This window comes from Macadamia integrifolia, unplaced genomic scaffold, assembly GCF_013358625.1.
Source record: "Macadamia integrifolia cultivar HAES 741 unplaced genomic scaffold, SCU_Mint_v3 scaffold_198A, whole genome shotgun sequence".
Lineage (NCBI taxonomy): Eukaryota > Viridiplantae > Streptophyta > Magnoliopsida > Proteales > Proteaceae > Macadamia > Macadamia integrifolia.
The window spans coordinates 15,482-38,661 of record NW_024870639.1 but is presented as its reverse complement, the minus strand read 5'-3'; the positions used below and the strand labels follow the sequence as shown (position 1 = coordinate 38,661).

The window sequence follows — 23,180 nt, the reverse complement described above, 5'->3', positions numbered from 1 at the left end:
TTTTTGATTATTCATTATCTAGCAAAAACTCAATTACTTTTATAGCATTAATAGATCAAAAATGAGCTTGGTAATTCGTAATGAAATGTCTAAGTCGTCCCTAATCTTACATTATGTTAAGAGTTAAATTATAAAATCTGAGAGGAAGAGAGAGAAAAACAATGGCCTTTTATGTAATTTTAATCTAGAATGTTAATATCTTAGAAATAAGATTTACTATTTCTGATGTAATGCTTAGATTAGTTCAACATGATAAAAATCTGTAGATTATCATAATTAAAAAATAAAGACACAATGGAGAATCGAGAAGGAACAATCAGAAAGATTCTGATATCTCAATCAAATGAAAAAACTTTAGAGAGGTTCTCTGAGCCTAAGGCGTACACTACACCTCCTCACATGAATTATTATATTATTTTTTTTTTTATAAGAAAAAATAATAATAATTAAAATATCAATGTGAGAGATGGTAGTAGAATAACCTGCTTGATCAGATAACTCTCTCACAAAACTGTATGACAAGTTTTTGTATGATGAAAAAGAAACAAACTCAGAATATTTCTTTAAAAGTTGGGCTTGTTTTAATAGATCTGGGAGGGGGACTCTAAATCACATAACTAAATGATAGTTGTTCATAAACTATTCCTTTCGGGTAGGTTGAGTTGGGAATAGAAATTCTTAAATTGCATGGTTTGGATCTCCTTCAAGAATACAGTCTCATTGTTGATTGCTTTCCTTGTGTTATATGCTTGATTAAGTAAATCAAGTGAATCATACAGAGTTGATCATGGCAATTATCAAACCTGCAATATTGTAGTACATAATGATGATGAAGTAGAGCACTGGAGTTGCTTTTCTGTTTCTTGTCAATAAGCAATTTATACAGAATTTCTGGAAGGAGACCTTAATTAGTCAAGAGTTTCTTTCTGTATGATATTGAACATTCTGTCCTTGCCTTCAGAATTTTCTTATATATAGAACAATTCCCACCATTCTGTTAAGTCTGGCTAGATTCTTAAAATTTCTGTCTTGTTCTACAAGTAGTAACATCTGTATGTACAACCGCGAGAACAACATGATCAAACCCTTGCTCTGGTTTGCTTTAGCTAATGCCAAGACAATCAAGCCAAACACTCTAATAACATGCATCTTCAAACTAGAAGACTTCAGGTCTAATTGTCAAAAACCTGAGGAACCATTTGTGTAATATACCCAAAAAAATAACAAATATGAATGCTCCCAGTTCAGCATATATTATTATAGAAGATTTGGTACAAAGTGCCATGGTACAAACAGAAGATTATGTGCTCCACTATTTCTTTTTCTTTTTTTACTTTTTTCAAAATGAAGCCTGATTTTCATCACTTTAACCTCCACTTATTGGAGGAATGATCGCCACTTCATCTTTATTACGAACTAATGTGGATCCTGGAGTGTATTCCTCATTCAGAGCCAATACCATACAACCTCTGATCTCTTCCAAGCTAGGAAATTTAGCCAAGACATTATCTAAACAGTCATTTGCAGTGCTACCTGATGGTAATTTCAGTGATGTATCTGTCAAGCCAGTTAAATCTCGAGCTCTGGCAAAAAATAAAACCTTTACTTCAATAGAAGTATCCTCCTTATTGGGTGTTCTGAATTCTTGATGGATCTCGGTCTTTCTGCTATTATCATCCATAATGAAAAGTCCTGCACAGAAAATTAAATGAAAGTAAAACCAATGAATTTGTTCTCACATGTTAAATGTTCATTAAATTCTGGCTCTGAACCATCTCACCATTAAGTTGCAATAGTTTCTTTATTTGACTTGAGCCCCATAGAAAAACTGCCTTCTTTGGAAGATTTTTAGTCTTGGACAACAAGACATCAAGAGGAATCGATTTCGGAAGTTCTAGTAAGAGTGAAGACTTTGTTAGATTTTGTTTCCTTATTCTTGACTTTACTTTCTCAGTGTATTTCTTTTTTTCGATTAATTCTTCTTGTACATATATTGTAAATGACCCTTAGAGGTGCTTCACAAATTAATGAATGAAAAAAACGATTTGCTGTGTAAGAATCCTATAGGATGCAGTGGGGAGAGACATTGAGAAGGCGAGATGCTCAATTCACATCTATCCTTCTACCTATCTTCTATCTTTTTCCTTCTATTTCCAATCAAATCCAATTACCATTCTATTCTAAAATTTATTGATCCGCTGAACACTGTTCAAAGAGGTGAATTAACTGCTGGACATCGGTGTATCGATTTTCCTGTAGAGTTGGTAATTAGTTGAACATCTACATTATTATGGCTCTCAAAATTATAGACGTGTGTATATTACTGGCAAGGATTAGGTAGAGAGACTACAAGTATAAAGTGGCCATATTGATGAGTAAATTTTAAGAGAACTATCAATGTAGTTTCAGAAACTTATTTCTTCCACAGTCAAGGTTCTATCTTTTATTTCTAAGAGCAGACAATATTTTTTTTAGGGAGGCGAAACTTTAAACTGCTAAAGAACACCTTAGGGTAGGGTTGACTATTCATGAAAAATGTTAAAATATAAAACTGTTGAGCAAAGTTCTGTAAATAGTCATTGTTGTCAACACGTTCAGTTGGTCAACAAACTTGCCAGAGGATGGGTGTATTGCCGATGTGGAAGAGGAAGAGCGGCCTATTGTGAAAAAAAGTGAAAGTTCCAGCAAAGATGAGAAGTTTGGCAACTCTGATGGATCCAATGCTCAATACACTATATTCAACGTTGAATGGAGTTGCATCGACGACGACAGCAAGGTGCTCGGCATGCACTCGAGTCGACCAAGTGTCACACGACTCGCACATCGATCCATATGTCTGAGACACTCAACATTCAATATGTTTTGCTCAATGTCAAAAGGATTCATGTCACCGCTGAAGCAGAGGTAGTCAATGTGCATTCGACGTCAACCAAATCGCATCAAATGTGATGTAAGACTAGAATCAAAACTGATCCCAATACCAAATAAGATCTGAAATTCATGCTGAATAGAGAAGATTTCGATCACTCACTAACTGTGGCTCAGAAACTTGGATAGATGAAAGTCCTATATGGGTCAACAAACCCTCAAAATATGAGACAGTTCTGATGGTTGAGTTGAGAGTTATGTTTTTTACATGAATTAGGAAACTTTTGACCCTCTTCAGAAATTAGGGTTGCTGGCATTGGCTCCGCAAAATTGGAATGAAGATTCTTAGTAACCTGTCTAGGTATCCTTCAAAAGATGAGATTGAACTGCTGGCTAGGTTTGAGAGATCTGGACTTCAATCTATGTTTCCAAAACCCTGACAACGGAGAAATCAATCCTTAACCTGTGGGTACATTTCTAGCTGATCTGTAGGCTAGTCTTCCAGACATCAAATAACCTTCAATAGTCCCTCAAAAACTTCTCTCACAGCAGTGAAATATAGAAGAAAATAAGAAAAGAAAAGAAAATCGATGGGGGGTTGAGAAGGGGGAAGAGAAGGCTAGGTTTTGGGCATCTCACCTAGGGCCTCTCACCCAACTGTATCTCAGAGCAAAACAACATAAGCCATCTCAAATAAACTTCATTTTCTTCAATCAATTACAATGGTCTCTCCAAGGATTAAAGTATCGGTATCGGTCACTGTATCGATCGGCCAAAATTAAGATACGTATCGAAGGGTATCGTATCATATAGGAGATACACTAAGATACGCTAAAGATACGCACATAAATGGATAGGAAACACTTTTTTAAACACTTTTGCATAAAAAAATTTGTTAAAAAAAGCTATCGATAATATGTATTATGCATAAACATTAAATTGAAGATATCACACTAAGAATTCAAGGTTTGTAGTTGTCCCATAAATGCAAAATCATTGTTCCCAAACTTGATTTCCACTTTAGTTAGAGAGAAATATAGTTAAGATCAACTTTGGAACAAAAACCCCTCAAAAAATCGTATTTTTTTTCTGAAAAATTACCCATCTTGGCCATTATATGACCGTAGCGCACTATATCAATACATACCGATACGTACTGATACTGATACCAATATGTGCTAATACATACCAAAATATACATTTCACCTCGATTTTATATTTTCCGTAGAGTATTGGTACATATCGTATGGTATCAGTGCATATCGGTATGTATCGTAGGATATATATCGATACGAGAGGATTTTAAAAATTCCATGTATCGTATCGGTCGGCTAAATTTAAGATTCATATCGGAGGGCATCGTATCGATATCGGAGATACTTTAAACCCTAGGTCTCTCTTAAATATGCTAGGCACAGCCTTGCAAATTAGAAAACAAATTAAAATAAGAAAATAGTGACTTCTAGTAACCAACTATTGACTTGTACTCTAAGAAACTAACATAAGACAATAGCAAACATTCTAGAAGAATTGTACAGCACCCAACTTGGCGTTTGACTAGTCAAACCACCAAATACAAAAAGGCAACAATGTGACAGCTCAAGGGAGACAGAGATAGAAGCTTAGACTGCTGCTGCTTGGCTGGATCAAAGGGCACTGTTAGGGACAAAAACATCATCTGCAGTGAGTGCAGTGATGCAATGAGCATTGGATGGCCAAGAGGACCTCAGGAAGCATGCCCGGATGCTCTCAACCATCCGATGCTCACCGTACCGCCACACTCACTGCAGAGAATAATCACTCCTGTTAGGAGCTTCTATAAGGCCAAAATAGAAGCAAAACACTGAAGTAATATGGGGCACCAGCACTGTTGATGTGAACAGTATTTTCTGACTATTCTCCCTCATGCTTTGATCTATATCCAGATGTCGAACCAAAAGCACAGCTACACGTGAGCTATTTTTCTTAAGTCATTAAAGACCATTTTTAAGTGAAGGGCATACAAAAAAGAGAAGAGAGCATACACCCCACTCAAGAGAAGAAAAGGAAGAGAGTCTTTTTTCTTTTTCTTTTTTTGTTATTACATTCTAAGGAACTGCCCAATAGAGGGGAAAGGGGGGGATGATAGGAAAGGGGGGAGGGGGGGGGGGGAATACATGTGACAGGAGTCGATCCTTAGACCTTCCACACTCCAGGAACCTACTCTACAATCAAAGGCTTTGAGAGGGATTCTTTAAGTTTATTAAGAGATCACAAGCCTAGAATTTGTGAAGAAGACACAAGAAGTGTTCCACTTACTTAAGAAAATTGCGTTAAGCCTTACAAGTGTTGAGGTGAAGCTTGTCAGTGGGAGAAGAGAAGGAGATGCAACAATGGATGTATGTAATCTTCATATTTGCATTTTTATATATGTATGTGTGCAAACTGTAGGCTAGGTGTTTAGAAAACTGCAGTTCAATATTTGGTATTAGAGCACGGTGCCAGAGGTTAGCTTAATCAACTTTGGTAGATTCCTGTGAATTCAAATTGCGCTAGAAGAAGGATTTTCATCCAACAAGGCTCCATTGTTTGATTGTACAAACTATGCATTCTGGAGGTTGAGAATGGAGACATTCCTTAGCTCTTCGGTGTATGACGTTAGGAACTCATTTGTTAGTGGCTACACCCCATCTGCTACTTCCCCCACTAATGCAACAAAGAAGAATTTCAAGCATGACTCTTAAGGCCAATAATGCTATTATGAGTGGACTTGTGGACGGTGAATGCTATTAGAGGACAAGAGAAAGAACTCGAGCATTCAGTGATAGTGAAGAAGGTCCTTAGATCTCTACCTCCCAAGTTTTATTCCAATGTCTCTACCATTGAAGAGGCTATAGACTTGGATGTCTTCAGCATGGATGAGATGCATGGCTCTTTGAGAGCCTATGAGATGAGAATTGGCAGAACCAAACCCATTGACAAAGAAGCAGTGATGATGAGATGAAATCCAACTTCGTTGAGAAGTTGAGAAGGGGCAAAGGTAAGTATAGAAGAAGCAACCCTTCAAGTGCTTCAACTATGGAGGTATTGGGCATTTTGCTGCAAATTGTCCACTCAGGCAAAATGAAGAGGAAGAAGATAGCTTCGAAGGAAGCAATGACCGAAGAAAGCAAAGTTTTAAAAAAAGAAAAAGAAAAAAGGTAAACCCAAGATGAGAAGCTTCACCAAAAGGAAGTGCAACAATCCTCAAACGACCACTCTGAAGATGACTCTAAATATAAGGGGAACGAAGCCTTGTACATGGCTTTAGAGAAGAAAGAGCAAGAAGAAAAACAGAACAGAAAATCAGATGGTGAGGAACCAGAAGCTGAAGTTGACCTTGAGGCTAAAACGTGAACTCATTGCAACTCTAGATGAGCTAAGAGTAGAGAGAAGGAACAACAGAAAATTCAGCAAATACCTCAAGGAATCAAATGAAATGATCCTTGAGTTGAAGGTGCAAGTTGAGGAGTCAAAAAGATTTTTGAGTATCTTGAGACTCAACTCTCTCTAAAAGTTGTAGACTATAGCAAGCTTAAGGAAGAGATCACCACTCTAAGAGCACAGTTGGCAGAAGTGTAGCCAAGCACCCAACCTCAAACTGAAAAGACCACCAACAAGCTTGATGAGATCTTGGCTTATCAAAGACCACCCCACATCAAGTTTGGGTTAGGTTTTGAGGGAGGTGAATCCTCAAAGAAGAACAAGGGCACGGACACAGCTGAAAATCTTGTGAGGATAAAAGACAAGAGGACCCCAAACAATCCAAATGAAGACGAATAGCAATGTATGGCAAGGCAAAAGGGTGGAGTATGATGGCCACAGGAAGGTCACCATCAGAGACTGAGGAAGTAAATGGCTCCCACATCTTGGCAAAGGCCACAATACCAAGGTTCGACTCCCATTTTCATGCCAATTATTTCAAGTGCAATACATTTGGTCACAAGATCTCAACTTACAAGTTTAATGTTATGCCAAGTAATGTTGGAAGTAGAAATCCCTTCTCACCTCTGATGGAGCAGTCAGAAGAATGCTACAACTGCCATAACTTTGGGCATATTGCAAAGAATTATAGAATTGTGTGTCCATCTATGCCATCTCAAGGGAGAAGACAAAACAGAAAGACTCAAGATAAATACAAGCAAAAGCCCAATCAGAAATCACAAGCAGTCAAGAAGAGAGTTTGGAAGGAGAAGGACATGTTAGAGACAAGTGATAGTTCTCTAGTTGTGCAGACAACATTCAAAGCATAAGACAGACCTATTCCTTTGATTCTTGACAATGGTTGCTCAAGCCATATGACCTGAGCCAAAAAGAATATTTACAAAGCTCCAACAATATGAGGTCGACTCGGTAAAATTTGGCAATAATGATAGTGCCAAAATTGTTGGGAAAGGCGCAATCAAACTAGACAATGGAAAGGTGAAGTCTAATGATGTCTTGTTTGTGACCGGCTTGAAGCACAATATATTGAGTGTGAGTAAGATTTGTGACGAAGGACATGATGTGATCTTCAACAAGCTAGGTTGTGAGATCAGGAGGGCTAGTATTCACAAGCATGAGGCAGCAAGGTTAAAGGCATCTGGGAACATATATTTTTATACACATTGTTACAGAATCTATAGGGCTCCTGTTTTCTTGGACACAACGAGGAGAATTGGCTATGACATAAAAGGCTAGGGCACATTAGCTTTGACAACTTGGCCAAGATTACCTCCAAGAAGGCAATAAGGGATATTCCCAATATCGAGAAACCCTCAAACAACATTTTTGCATCCTGTCAAAAGGGGGAGCTAACCAAAACATCATTCAAGGCAAAGGAGTACTAAACTAGCAAACTGCTAGAGCTTGTGCACACTGACTTGTGTGGACCCAAAAGTTTTCAGAGCACTAGTGGCGAGAAATATTTCACTTTGTGCATTAATGAATACTAAAGAATAACATAAGTCAAAGGGACTTGACAGATTAAAGTCTTTAAAAACCAATTGTGAACCAAACAGGAAAGAGGATCAAATGCTTGAGATCAGATAGAGGAGAGTACATCTGGAAAAGGACTTCACAAAGTATTGTCATGAGGATGGGATCAGGAGACAAACTTCAGCTGCAAGAACACCCCCCAATAGAATGGTGAAGCAGAAAGGAAAAATAGGACAGTGCAGGAGGAGGACAGAACCTTGTTGAATGAGAGCAATGTGGCAGACAGATTTCACAAAGACATGGTGCATACAACAGTATACATTCAGAACAGGTGCATGCTAAAACTTCACGAGTAAAACCCCTTTAAGCTATGGTTTGGGAAGAAAGCCGCTGCAAGTACTTCAAGCAAGGTATTTAGCAGCAAATACTACATCAGGAAGACTGAGCAGAAATTGAGAAAAATTGAAGATAGGGAAAATGGGGGCAACTTTCTTGACTAATCTATACATAACAAGGCCTACAAGTGCTATATCAAGAAGATGGATGGGCTTGTCTAATAAGGCAGAGGCCATTCCTATTTATAATAGAATGATGGGTTACAATTAAGGAATGTTTACTAGGGCTGAGACATAACAGCTTCTAGCTCACATACAATGAATTTTGAGGGATGGGTTGTAATCCCCATACTGAACAAAAAAGCATAAAAAGGGGGTGGGGGGTGGGGGGTGGGGGGTGGGGATACTGAATACAATAATGAATAATGTGAGCTAGAAATGATTATGTACCCGACCCATTTAGTTGGGATAAGGTGACTTCTTCTTGTTGTTGTTTAAAGTGCCACCAATACAGCCTCAGTTTATGGGTTAATTTAACAGGTGTGTTATAATCACTTGTTTTATATGCAAAAGAAACTCCATAATTTGGATCCACATGAGGATTTCAGAAGCTAATAGAAGCTTACATACCCAAATTGGGAAAACTGGACCTGATGAAGACAAAATTGCCCCATTATATGTAAAAATAACCACTGATCTTTCTCCAACTGTCAGTGTGAACTGTTATTGACTTCAGCAACATCTCGGTAGTCAACACTCAGTGACCTCTTACCTATTTCAATTTTCAGCCAAATTAAGTAGCCTTTCACTTTACCAATCATTTATGGTCAACCATCTGACAGTGATATGAATGGACATGTGGGGATAGATCATAGAGTCTATGAAGGCGCACATGGAGGTTATGGTTTGGAGAGAGGAATGAGGAGGGGATCTCAATTTTAGATTTTGTTGTGGCTTATGATCAATCCATATGTGAACACTTTCTTTGAAAAGAGATGAGCATTTAGTCACCAACAAAAGCGGGCATCATATCAGCCAAATAAATTTCTTCCTAACTAAAAAATTCAATAGATTGGTTTTGTAACAAGTATAAGGTTGCACCCATGGTTCAAAATCTCCCCGAAATTTCGGTCGAAACTCCAAAATTTTCTAGTCCCGGTATGGCCCGAGACAAAACCAAGGGTCAAAACCTAAATATTACTGGTTTCGACTTCTCAAGTTTTGCATGGTTTACCAAACAAGTCAAACCCATACTTGTATAAGTGACATGTTCAGTGGAAACATACATGGTTTCCCATATGTTGACATAATCTCTCAAATTTCGTGGGTATTGACCAAGAAATGGGGAATTTGGCCACAAAGATTCAATATTTGCTCAAGTTTTTGCAATCTTCTTCCACTATCTAGCATTATCAACCAAGATCAACCTAGAGAGGACTTCTTGGAGCTTCAAGGTAAAACCAATTTCTTCCCAAACTTATTTTTTGTTCAACATAGAAGCATTCTTTCAAAGCAACCATGTGTGCCACCTCTAAATCCTTAGTCTCAATAAGTCATTCCCTAGGTTGGCATACCTACAACATGTTGATGATGGGGCTTATAGTTAAGCAATGATGGACTTTTAGAACAATTGGGCCCAAAATATGTCATGGGATCCATATGTGTTATATTCAAAGAAACAGCTACAACATCTGCAGTGGTACGCACCTCGTGGTTTGGAGCCTCCTAGAAACTCCTCCTGGTATTGAGTGGTGAGTGTTATATAACTAATTTCACTATCTAAGATATTTTGATTGTTTTAATAGCTTATTTACATTTCTAGTATCTAAGTTATATGTAGACTAGTGTGTATAAAAAATTAACAAGGTTATAGCAAAACATCATTTAGCGTACACTAGCAAACTTGGGTTAACACCACAAGTACCATTTTGGGTGTTCTTTTTGTTCATGGATTAGCTTTAAAAGGTCAAACATAGGCTGTAAATAAAATATAGACAAAAAAAAAACTTTTTAGGGGTTGAAACCAATGTTTCACATAGCCTAAAAAAGTACTTGGTTTCCCAAAATTTCTCAGGTTTCGACCTACCCGAGATTTAGAACATTGGATATACCTGGGGAGAGCCTATCCACTTAACCTAGATAGGTGATCATTGATATGTGCATCATTTCGTAGAATCGTAAAATATGGGAGCCTATTATCCCTAAGATAAAGTGGTGGAGACTAAAAGGAGACTCCTTGAATTCATTTACTGATAGAGTGTTAAACAAGAAAATTGGGACCTTGAGGGAGACATTAATGTGATCTGTGACGAGATGTCAAAGTGCATTAAGAAGGTTGTTAACGAGATCTTAGGGGAATTAAAAGGAAAACCACATGCCCCTAGGGAGACTTGGTGTTGGGATGACGAGGTTTAGAAGCCGTTATCTAAGAAAGATAGTTTTAAGATATGACAAAGGACTAAAGGTGTAGAGGATAAAAAAAGGTATAATCTACCAGAAATGAAGCTAAGATGATTGTAAGGAAAGCAAGGGCGAAGAAATACGAAGTCCTTTATAACAACTTGAGCACAAAGGAAGAGGAAAAATCTATTATTAAGATAGCACAAGCCTTTCTTTTTTAGTGTTTGAGTCAGTTTTGAGTCTTCCATATAAGTTTGTAAGGGCTACAACACTGAACACGAATTTGATTGAATGAAAGTTTATTTTTGTTGTCTGCAAAATTATTCCCTGAGAAAGGATGATCATTAACTGAGATAGCTAAGGGTGAGAGACCCAGGCTGAGATAGCCATTCTCCTACCCCCATTCTTCCCTTCATTCTCTTATTTTTGTTTTGTTCATACTATTTGTCCCTGAATCTGATTTTTATTGAATTTACTGAAAATCCTACCTGAGATTGGATCACTTGTGATCCAATATTATATTAATTGGTATCAGAGCCTGGCCAAACTAAGGATGGAGCCACATGAATTTCGTGAGAATTTTTTCATACATCTTCCTTGAATGGATATATGAATTAGATGTGTTCTTTGACAACTACAACTGGACAGAGACGCAACAGCTTCAATATGTTTGCTCCCAGATGAGTGATTGTGTTCAAATACAATGGAGAGTCTGTGAAAGGCAACTTCAAGCTCAAGGACGTGAGCCCAGAATGTGGGAAGAGATGCAGTACACGTTGGCAAGCATGTACTTATCTAAGTATGAACGAAGAACGTACTTCCCTCCACCAGATTCCAAAAGACACTCATAGTTGACAAGAGCATGAAGGAATCAGCGGCCTTTATTGAGCAAGGCATTGCAAAGGAGCAACAAAAGAAGACTCCTCCAACCAATGAACCAGAGTCGCTGAGGTTAATGTTAAAGAAATTCCAACAACTGTGATGCTTGGGAACACAGTGATTGAATGCGTACATGTGGATGATCCTATAGATACATTTGAGGTTATTGAAGCTGAGCATGTGGAGTTCATCATCCCATTAAAGTATCTTGAAGATCGAGCACCTCACATTCTAGACTGCATTCTTATTAATTATTATCAAAGAGCAACCTGAATTTTTCTACGGCTTGAAGAATGACATGCACCATACTATAATCTCCCTCACACTACAAAATTCGTGGAGGAATTTTTACTACGAGAGGGTGAATTGATGCAGATAAGTCACTTAATGGGCTTGTTTTATTGGAAATAAGCCTTAGGTTGGGTGATGTATGTGTTGGGCCTTTGATCCCATGGGTTTTCTTTGTAATAGGAAACTTTAATGGGCCTAAAATATGGGTAGAAAGTAGAAAAATTATATTTAATTCGTTAGTTATTTAGAGTCATGTTTTGAGTCTATTTCTTTGTTATTTCAGTTTTCTAGTCAGTTTAGGTTTCCCAATTAGTTAAGGATTGGGTTAGGCCTTTCTTTTAAGTGTTTGAGTCAGTTTTGAGTCTTCTATATAAGTTTGTAAGGACCTACAACATTGAACATGAATTTGATTGAATGAAAGTTTATTTTTGTTGGCTACAAAATTATTCCCTAGGAAAGGATGAACATCAGTTGCGATAGCTGAGGGTGAGAGACCGAGGCTGAGATAGCCATTCCCCTACCCCCTACCCCTATTCTTCCCTTCATTCTCTTATTTCCGTTTTGTTCATATATATGTCACTGAATCTGATTTTTATTGAATCTACAAAAGATCCTACCTGATCCAATCTTACATTAGATTTGGTTGAATGTAAAAATAAGACATCGGATGCTAAGTAGACACACCTGGGTTTATCCAACCAAGAGTTGTAAATTAAACAATTGAAGAGCTTTGAGTGAGTTTATCCACCCAAGAGCTGTTTTATTTAACAGTGTAAGTGGGTTTACCCATTGGTGTGTTCATATTCAGAGAGCTTTGAACTCTAATGCTGGCTGAACCACCAATTGAAGAGCATAAAAGTTGTCTAAAATTTAACTAGGGTGGTTTGCCTTTGCAAAGTGTATTCTGACCTCTAATCTTGACTTGACCAAAATAATCATGAATTCAAGTAATCAATGTATTTAGTAGAGAGTTAAATGAGTGTAGAGGAATGGCGAGTTTGGCCAAGAAATTTGGTTACTAGATTTCAATGGTTTTGTATGCAGCAGCAAGTCAAAGCAAAATAATGATGTCTATATTTAGTTTATACAGGTTTGGTGGGGTATTGATTTTGATGATGCTTTTCATATCACTATTAGATACAACAACAATATAACCTTATCCCAACTAAATGGGGTCGACTACATGGATCCTTGCTCTTCAGTCGGCTCTACTCGAAGTCATACGAGGTAGAAGGCCTAGGCTATGCATGTCTTTCCTCACCACTTGTCCTAGGGTTATTTTACACCTGCCCTTTGGTCTTTTAGCTCTTTCAATCTAGATTATATCACTTCTCTAAACTGGAGCATCCGAAGGCCTCCATTGAACATGACCATGCCACCTGAAATGACTCTCACGTAGCTTATTATGGATTGGAGCTACTCTCCAACTCAGCTCAAATGTGGACATGATGCAGATTAATTACCAAACTAGGCTTGTTTTATTAGGAATAAGCCTAGGGTTGAATTGTATGTGTTGGGCCTTCAGTCCATGTGGTTTGGAGTATATTGGGCCACTTTTATGGGTCTAAAAGGGGGGCTCTAAGATTGAATATGGGATTCCAAGTTAGTTTCCCTTTTTCATTAGTTTTCTTTTTAGTTGGGCGTTGATGGGGCTAATTAGTTTCTTATTTCAGTCATTAGTTAGTTCCTAAATTCAGTCAAAAGTTAATATTCACCTCCTCATTAATTGTCCTAGTGTAACTTAAATTACACAACATATACTCCGTCTTTGCTCTACTTGTCCTAATACCTTTTGATTCCAAGGTTAACCTCCATGGCTCCAACTTAGCGTTAATTCCCTACTTTTGTCTCTCCTACCAACACAATATCATCAGCAAAAAGCATACATCAAGGAACTTTGTCTTGGATGTCTTCGGTTAAATCATCCATGATGATTGCAAACAGATAAGGGCTTAAGGCTAATCCTTTATAGAACCCAATTGTGATTGAGATTTCATACTTTGACCCCCACCATTCTTACGCTAGTCACCGCATCTTCACACATATCTTTAATTATGTCCACATATTTCCTTTTCTTCTCAAGAATATGCCATATTAGATTTCTAGGGACTTTGTCGTAGGCTTTTTCTAGGTCAATAAATACTATATGGAAATCCTTCTTGTACTTTCTACGTCTTTCCATGAGCCTCCTAAGTAAATAGCTTCCTTCATGGATCTACTTGATAAAACCAAATTAGTTCTCTACTATAGTTTCTTTCCTCAGGTACCCTTTATAATTCTCTCCCATAACTTTATAGTATGGTGCATTATTTTTTTGCCTTTATAGTTATTTCATCTATGTATATCACCTTTATTTTTGTAGACGGGACCATAAAGCTTTTCCTTCATTCATCTGGCATTTTCCTTGTGCTCATAATATTAATAAACAGCTTGGTTAGCCAAGATAGACCACAAAATCTTAAGCTCTTCCACACCTCTATTGGGACCCCATCTGGTCCTAGTGTCTTGCCTACTTTCATATTTCTTAAAGCTTCTTTTACTTCAGACACCTTAATTTTATGTATATATTGATGACATATGATAACTAGATAAATATTGCAGTCCTCCGGGGTACTATTACTCGAAGTGGCATCATTGAATAGTCTGTAAAAATACACTTTCCATCTCCCCTTAATGTCTTCATCCCTTATTGGTATTCTACCATCTTCACTTTGAATACATCTTACATGGTCCAACCATCAAAGGATCAACAGGTCGAACTGTTGCAGAATTGGCAGTGGATGCACCCTTGTCCATTCTCCGAGCCACAAATGTCCTGAAGTCATGAGCAGAGTTGGTAATGGACCTTGTTTGGCTCTTCCTCCTACAATCTATAGTTCCTGTCAAGTCTCCTCTTAGGTGCAGTTGGGTTGACCTCTTCATCAACATCAGTCTCCTCAAGATCATCCAAACCTGCTAAATTGGGAGGTGTCATTTGTCCATAAATCTCATCATCTTGCTCAGTATCCAGGTTGGTGGACCTTGGAGTTACAACCGTACGCTGCGAAAGACCTCTATCTCTACGAGCACTTGAGTCCGAGAAGATCTTTAACAACTCTGGCCACCATAAAAGACCATTCCTTCTATATATAGCTCATGCTAAGTTCGCCTATAATCCAAAATGAAGGCAGTATTAAACACTTTTTGGTTAAGAAGTACATAATCATCCAACTATAGACCCAAAAAGTGTGTTTTACCTTAATAGCAGATTCCCACACAGAATCTTCAACTGTAGCAGTCCTGGAATTTGAATCCCAGCCAAATCCCGTCGTCTCCAACAGATGCTTGAAGCTGTTGTAGTCACCCCGTAATTTGTTCATCTTATTACGGAGTGCTCCTACCCAAAAGGACGGTTGAATTCGGCTTCTAATCCCTTTTTAATATTAGTCCAACCTACCTTTGTGAATGTTGAGTTGGTCTTCTGACCATTCCTCACATTCTCAACCATTAAGTTGACGAATGTTTGTAGCTCAGCAATATTCCAGATAATAGTGGATGAAGTAGGGGTAGGGGTTCCTTGAGTATTCATTACTCTCTACATAAATCATGCATTAAGGGAAACAATTAAATAAGTTGAAAAATACAACTTATATAGCAAAATGGTAACTTACACCACAAATAAATTGCACACATGAAGAATTAAGAGGCAAATTAATATCATAAGAATATATAATAAGTAGAATATAGATTAATGTGATGCATTCCCATTCCATATATAATAATGCAAACCTAGTTAAGATAACATCAGCAAGAAAGCAAATAAAAAATGGGATTATACACAAGAACGATGAATGTGCCTAGTGTCTTAAATTCTGAACTCATGAAATGGTTAGGAGTAAAGGGCCAAACCCATCATCAATTGATATATCAACATACCCTCTAATGCCCAACATTCTCTAATAAAACCTGATTTAGGCAAAGGCATAGAAGCAGGCTTTGTTATCCATAAGGGGAATGGTACTTCATATAATCAGAAAGCATCTGCAAGTTACAACAAGTAGAACACCACAAACGAAATGGGGTCTTGCAATTTTAGAGAGCAATGGATCCCAACTGCCCATACAGACAGAGCACCTTTTCTATGGAGCTCAAGGAAGAATAGAAATAACATTCAGAGAAACCATAACCACAAGTGATATGTGTGTTCCCACTATTGAACATTACTGTCTTATTACTTTCCATATAAGGAGAGAGTTTAATTTACCAAAAGATAAGGTTCCTAAACATCAAATATAATAAGAAGGAAGTGCCACATGAATAAATGATTGTAATTTAGATAACAATCTAGAATAATAAGCAACTCCAGCAACCAAGATATGACATGCGAAAAAATATTATGATGGGGGATCATCAATCAGAAATTGCCTTCCCATATCATCAGACTTTTTTTTCTTTTTCTTTTTTTTTTTTTTTTTTTTTTTTTTTTTCAGATCTGAATGCCTCAACTCTGATGAAGTCTATTAAGTTCAAAAAGAACAAGATATGACTGTATTGTAGTTATATCGATCAAGCAAAAAAGTCTCATCCCAAGCATTCACACTCAGTTGAAACAGAAAAAAATATGTACCATCATCCCAGTTGGTTTAAAGATGATATCTTCTGTAAAGCATAGCTCTTGCAAGAAGTTCTTCCTTATTGTTTCACTTTTCCTTTTGGGCCAGGGGAGAGGGGGTGAGATAAGTAAAGTATACTCATCAATATATTAAAGTTGGTATAGAGCCAAACCTCATTGTTTCAGTTATCGGATCATTCTATAACAAAAATATCTGAGTCAACCTGCTCTCTTCTCATATTCAGATAAACCACAAGATTTTCCTCCATAACCTTCAAATTTTTCATGCTTTTCTACTCCTACTAGTCGTCCAATCCAATATCCTACCTCAGTTTCCTGATTTATGATGTATGGCTGGCCTTCCAGTCATCTCTGTTAAATTCCATTTCCGTTTTTGAGATATATAAGCTTGTTAGTCAAAAAGCAAATCTCTGTTTCAATCATCCAATCCTCAAATATTGGGATAGAATTTCCAGCATCAATCTTCTCATGGATAATTGAACCAACTGATGCAGATCAGAGTTAAACACGTACCCAATAGCTCAATTTACTCGCTCTCTCCTTCCCCAGCTCAAACACTCACTCTCTTGCACCCTTATCCACTTCTACCCTTTATCAGGAAATCTCTCATGGCCTCATGAACCCAACCACCCCATGATCTGTTACACTGAAGGAGACTCAATCTCAATTCAAAAACCCAATCTCAGAATTAATTAAAAAAAAAAAAAGAAGACTTGCAGAGCCCAATCTCAGTATAAAAAACCAGACCATAGGGAGGAAATTACAGATTTGCAGAGCAAATAGAACCAAAAAAGAGAATAGAGAAGAGAGGTGACTCACTTTTGAAGAGAGATAGCTGAAAAATAAGAGGCAAACGATTTCCTGCATCCACAAACCCTAGATTTAGCATTTGTTGAAGAAATCTCAGTTTCCAAACCTGCTAAATGGGGAATAAACAAACCATAAGGCGTTTACATACCTCAAAGCAGATGCCTGACGAAGAAGACCTGCACTCCCCTCGGCTCGTCCCCAGTTGCTCAAGTTAAAGATGAAAACCACAAGGGCTTGCAGCGATGGCAGTCCGCAGCAGAGTAGTGCCGTGAGAAACGAGTGAAACGGAACGTCTAACGGTGCCTCAGTCACCAAACGAACGGTTAATCCACAGAAATGATCTCTGGGAGTAGAAACAACTCAAAAGCACTTTCAGTTCATAAACACTTCCATAGAACAAAAGTTTTGCCAATGGAGCCTCTATGTAACAACATTTGTGTTCTTTTTGTCCGATTCACCGTAAAAGAATAGAAAAACGAACCTATATTGTCAAACACAATTTTTTTTTTCTTTTTTCCAAAAAGCAGAAGAATAACAAAAATCTTAACAAGAACGTTGCAAACAGACTCTAGGGGTATGCATGGCAACGTATTTGTTTTAGAAAACTGGTTATGAGTTAGAAACACACTCACTATGAACATTAGGATAGTCCAGTGGTGGCAGTTCCGACTTGAATAGCTGGTCTCCAAGGAAGGAGGTCATGGGATCGAATCCTATCGTATGCATTATGTGTGTGGGTGTGTATGACGCACGGTTTCAGTTTCAATTCCCCATATGTGCATTTACAAGTTTTCTCGAGGATTAGTCAAGATACATGTAAGTTGGTCCAAACACCTTGATTAACAAAAAAAAAAAAAAACTCTCTCTCTCTCTCTCTCTCTATCTCTCTCTCTTCACTCTCTCTCTCTCGGTCTCTCTCTCACCTCCTCTCTCTCTCTATTTTTGAGTAATTAAGTGAGACTAATGTTGTATACTACTAGTAACCCTTGTAAAAAAAAAAAAAATCTGCCGCTATACAAAAGCATAAACATTTTTTTTCTTTTGTTTTTATCAAATTACATAAAATGCCATCCCTTGACATAATTTTCATAATTCGCATGTTTTAGGCACATAAAGATGATTAGTCCATTGATGTGTTGACTTAAATTGTTATAATAGTGATTAAGTTTCTATTCTTCAAACATTCCCCATAAGAAAAAAAAGTTATTACACATCACTTTAACCTCAGAGAAACTATATAAAACAACAATAGGAAGGACCATAAGCCACATCAGTATGAAGGTTGTCATATCTAACACCAAATAGTGTGGAAAGTGGCCCCTAGGTGGTTGATATCGGGATGTAGACTTTGGAGTATACTATCACGAACAGGAGTAGAGGAGGAAGATTCATTCGGCTTTTGGTAGCTCACCCATATGAGGAAATTTGGATGGCTTATTCTGCGGAGTAAGGGGTAAGGTTACGTACACTTGCTCCTCTCAGACCCTGTAATAACGGGAGCTTCGTATATTGGATTTAATATCACATTTCATAGTTGCATTCCATATAGACAACCTTCAAATCCATCTCTCTTTTTTTATAGGGACTCATATGACATGAATTTTTCATTGTTCTACAATATTAATAAAGTTAAAAATAATTCAAATTTCATAATGTGCAAATATTAACATACATTTAATAATTTCATATCCAACATAATGTGGAGAGGTACATTCGAAGTATTATGTGATTGGCGTATCCCTTTGAAGTTTAAGGGAAAAATCTATAGCACTATTATGTGATCGACTGTGATGTATGGGGCGAAATGTTGGACAATTTAGACCCTCTTTGATATCATTTTTCTTTTTTATTTTTGTTCACAAAAATGATTTTGGTTGCATTTGGTATCATTTATGGAGCTTGTTTCTATTTAAAAATAAATAAAATTGGTTAAACACAAAAACAAAAAAGAGATCAAGAGTCATTTATGTGTTTTGGCCAAAAAATGATTTTCAATTATTTTTGTGTTGGATTTTAATGAGCATGTGCTTAAATGCTCAATATGGATGGGTAAAATAATCATTTGCTTTGTAATTAGAAATCCAAACCTCTTTTTTCCATCAAAAGTGGAGAAAGAGAGTTATAAGAAAGACGGGTGAAGGGAATCTCTTCACCCATTTCTTTAAAAAACTATTTTGCACATAGAGATACCAAACTATTTCTCACAAAAAATCATTTTTATCAAGTAGTTACCAAACCATTTTTATGTTTTGATAAAAAAAAAAATAGTTTTCATTAATGATTTTTGTTAAATAGGTAAAAATAAAAAAGGAAAATAATACCAAAGATGGCCTAAGAAGTGTCATATAGAAAAACTATGTGCAACAAATGAGAATGGTAAGATGGATGTGCGACAAAACTAGAAAAAATAAAGTAAGGATTGAACATATTAGAGCTAATTTGAGAGTTGCCCCGATCAATGACAAGTTCCCCAAAAGTCGTTTGAGGTGGTATGACCTTTCAACAGAGGCCTGAGTACACCCAAGTAAGAAGGAGTGATTTGATTACGATTGAAAGAGCTAAAAGAGCTAGGGGCAAGCCTAAAATGATCAAAGGAGAAGTTTGAGGAATGATATGTATAATCCCAATCTTGTCTCAAGTATAACCTCGGATAAAGACTATTGGAGGGTAAGGATCCATGTAATCGAGCCCACTTAACTGAGATTCTCTTAACTTGCTAGGTTGTGCCTCTTTCACCTTACTCTCATCTTTCATTGCTCATCCCTCACCTTTTCATCTCTTCATTCCCCTTTTTATGTGTGGTTTTCTTCTTCTTCGTTATATTTTGTTTTGCATATAGCCATGTAGCTGATCCTATTAAATAGGAATAAGGCTGAGTTTGTTGTACAACATTCTTACTCATCAAAAGAAACAATACAAGTTAAGAATCATATTAATTTCAGGCATACAACATTGCCTTAGTCAACTTATTTGCAATGTTCTTCCTAAGTGTATCCATCGATCTCTTGCCCCTATCTTTGGCTAGTACTACCATATTCTATAATCTCTCTCTCTCTCCCCCCTAGCGGCTAGCCTACCATTAGCACATCCCTTGAAAAAATGGTCTTCACTTAGGCAGCCAATTAATTGAATTTTATGGGTTTCTGGGGGAAAATCAAATGATAAGGTGAGATGTTAGTGTGTTAATTAATTAAACATTCCTCAGTACAATGAGTATAAATATATAGATGACCTTTAGAGAAAGATTATCTGTTGGTTTCATTTTGGTTGTTCAAGTTCTTTAAAGAATGGGCTTGAACTAGTCCAGCCCAACTGGAGTCCCTGAGTCTTGAGAACGGGTCAGGCCCATAGCATGTCATGGCATCATTCCCTGGGACTTTCCTCCCAGCTCCAAAGTCCCAACCTTCCTAAGAAAGACCCAGACAAAAGCTAACCTAGATATATACTGATTCGTACAACTGTTCTCATTTCAAACAACAAACATAAAAGGAAACAGTACCCACTTTTTCCTTTTGAACAATTGAATAGGACAACATGAAATGTACATCAACCAAGGGATAGCCACCAATAGGACTGTGGAATTGGAGGCACTGTGTGCAAGGATAGGGTTATTGGCTACCTAATAGAGTTTCTACCAAAAAAGGGTTACCTAATGGAGTAAAAACTAAACCCTTTAGAACACTACCATCTTTAAAGCAAGTGCAGGATAATAAGACAAAGTGAGAACTGGTCTCACATGACAATGGGGAGAACTGCCCCCTAATTGATGTCAGTGCACTGTGGTGGGATCACTCACACCCACTTAGTTTGATTGGACTTCATGTCCTCTCCTTTCTGTTGTTGTCTCTTGTTGTTTTGGAAATGGACAATAACAATGCTTCCGTCACTCTACAAATGTAGAGTCTTAATTTGCTCCTGGAAAAGCCAAGTGGTTGATGCTTTCATGGTAAAATGTTTTAGAAATGGACAACACAAAGGCTTCTATAACTCTACACTACAGTCTTTGCTTGTTTGCCCTTGGAAAGGGCTAACATGGTTGATGCTTTTTATGTTAAAAAAGTAGCTGTTTGATTGGTTTCAATTCAAAACCTTAACTTCCCATGTACTAGGAACCATGCCCACAATCTATCCCTTAACCACTTATCTCTTGTACCTTATTGAAGCAAAGTTGGGGGTGGCTGACTTATGGGTTTATTGTTTGGGGGGGGGGGGGGGATGGAAAAGATTCTATCATGTAGAATCTCATTGGATCCGTCTTTTGTCACCCCAACTATGTCTCAAGTCCAATGGGTCCAAATTTTTCCTCATGAATAATTGCCTTGACTGTTATAGCAAGCAAGCAGAGAAGAAGGGGGTGGACCGTGGAGAGAGGTATGTATGTCATTGGACTTGTCTTTTGCCTACTTAAACATTTCTTAAGTTCAATCGGAGGGATGAAATTTTGCTGCTACCCAGGTTTACAGTCGAAGAAATGAAATCTCTTAGGTATTTTGAAAAATACTAAATCAAGTTGGATATTTTGTGAACATACAGGAGAAGTAAATTATTCTATTTCCTTAGATATGAGTCTTGGTAGAGAGAGAGAGAAATCTCATTGGATCTGTCCTTTTCGGATCCAAATATATTTTGGAGCCCAATTTTTTCCTCATTGAAATGCTTTGACTGTTTAACAAGAGAGAGAGAGAGAGAGAGAGATTCCCTGTCCCTGTGCCCTAGTGCTCTTCAACATGTGAAGTACATGTCTGGGGCATAAAAGGGACTGTTGTTTGAGTTTCTTTAATAAATGGATTGGCATCCATGAGTCATATGTGAACTTCCCTTGTTTGTTTTGCTGCTTCTTCTCTCTCTCTCTCTCTCTCTCTCCTCCCTTTCCTTCTCCCCATTTTCTTGAGAGGCTGCTGCTTCTTCCACTCATGGATAAATTAATGGATGCTATGATCTTAACCTGGGCCATCTGTCCTTTCATGGGTTTGTGAATAACCCAACCTAACCATGTCAATTGCCAAGTCTTTTTGAAGGCCATTAAATTAAGCACTTACATGTCTCACTTTCATATCTATTGCAATTCTTGGATGAATCGAAGAAGTCAAACCACTTTACAAATTTTACTTATCACCAACTACTTGAGGACTAAGTATCATCAATTAATATGTTTATAAGGTGATGTCTCACTGCATGCAGACCACAATATTGGTCTCTCCACCTTTGTTAGGTCAGAATTTAGAGAGAGAGAGAGAGAGAGGAGGTTACTTGAGCTGAAGTTAAAGAAAAGACATATTTGGTGGTTTGTGGATGAGTTGAGAAGTGGAGGGACTATGTAGTCCTGTTTAAAAGAGTACATGATCTCTTTTCTTCTCATGCGTGGAAGTGATAGAAGACTCTTCTCTCTCTTTTGGGCTTTTCAAAACTCTGTTTATTACTTATTAGGTAGATAGACACTGAGAGCTGTCAAGGGATTTTGTCGAATTTTAACACATATATGAGGCAACAATGGATCATATGAGTTGTGGGCACTTATTAAGCGAATGGAAGTTAAAGGTAGAGTGCACTTGATCATGTCCAATTATTTCTTGTCTACTTGAAACCTTCTTTTCAAGTCTTGTTTCAAGTGGGAAGAGGGTAAAGGTTGGATATATGGGTTAGACTAGAGTTATAGAGAGAGAGTGTCTTAGTTAGTGGACCTAAGGTTTGTGATAATTATTTTTAGAATTATAAAAGCTAACTGATACTTATCTCTAAGGATGTGACCATGTTATACTAATAATTAATAAAGTCATATTGCATAGGACAGCACTAAGGGAGCATTGGGGGCTCCACATCAGCTTCCCCATATACTTGCCGGCCATGTGTCAGTGTCCCCACCCCTTTAACGCCCATACATGACAAACTACATCTCCTATTGACACGTGGATTTGACTTATTGGCCCCTACTTTGCACTTGATTTTGAAACAAGTATTCATCATCCTTGTTACATGTATGTCTTTTATTTAGGATACTGCTTAAAAGGTTCCTATGTGCTTAAAGATTAAAGAAGTTCACAAGCCAAAAA

The 23,180-nt window shown here is 37.4% G+C and overlaps 1 protein-coding gene across 2 annotated transcripts; it reads right to left on the bottom strand.

Moving 5' to 3' along the window:
- Positions 1-1,221: 1,221 nt before the first annotated feature.
- LOC122071241 (molybdopterin synthase sulfur carrier subunit) lies at positions 1,222-17,538 on the bottom strand. 2 transcript variants are annotated; one of them, XM_042635564.1, is made up of 4 exons: positions 17,279-17,538; positions 17,140-17,181; positions 1,781-1,894; positions 1,222-1,692 (listed from the first exon to the last, which is right to left on the bottom strand). In XM_042635564.1, exon 4 carries the CDS (start codon positions 1,679-1,681, stop codon positions 1,367-1,369), a length of 315 nt encoding a protein of 104 aa, XP_042491498.1. In that variant the 5' UTR covers positions 1,682-1,692; positions 1,781-1,894; positions 17,140-17,181; positions 17,279-17,538; the 3' UTR covers positions 1,222-1,366. The 2 variants fall into 2 exon arrangements, with proteins under 2 accessions (XP_042491498.1, XP_042491497.1); XM_042635563.1 differs by lacking the exon at positions 1,781-1,894 and having other exon boundaries at positions 17,279-17,524.
- Positions 17,539-23,180: the final 5,642 nt, after the last annotated feature.

Excerpts from the sequence above, each read along its gene's own strand:
- LOC122071241 (XM_042635564.1), bottom strand. The coding sequence starts at position 1,681 with ATGGATGATAATAGCAGAAAGACCGAGATCCATCAAGAATTCAGAACA.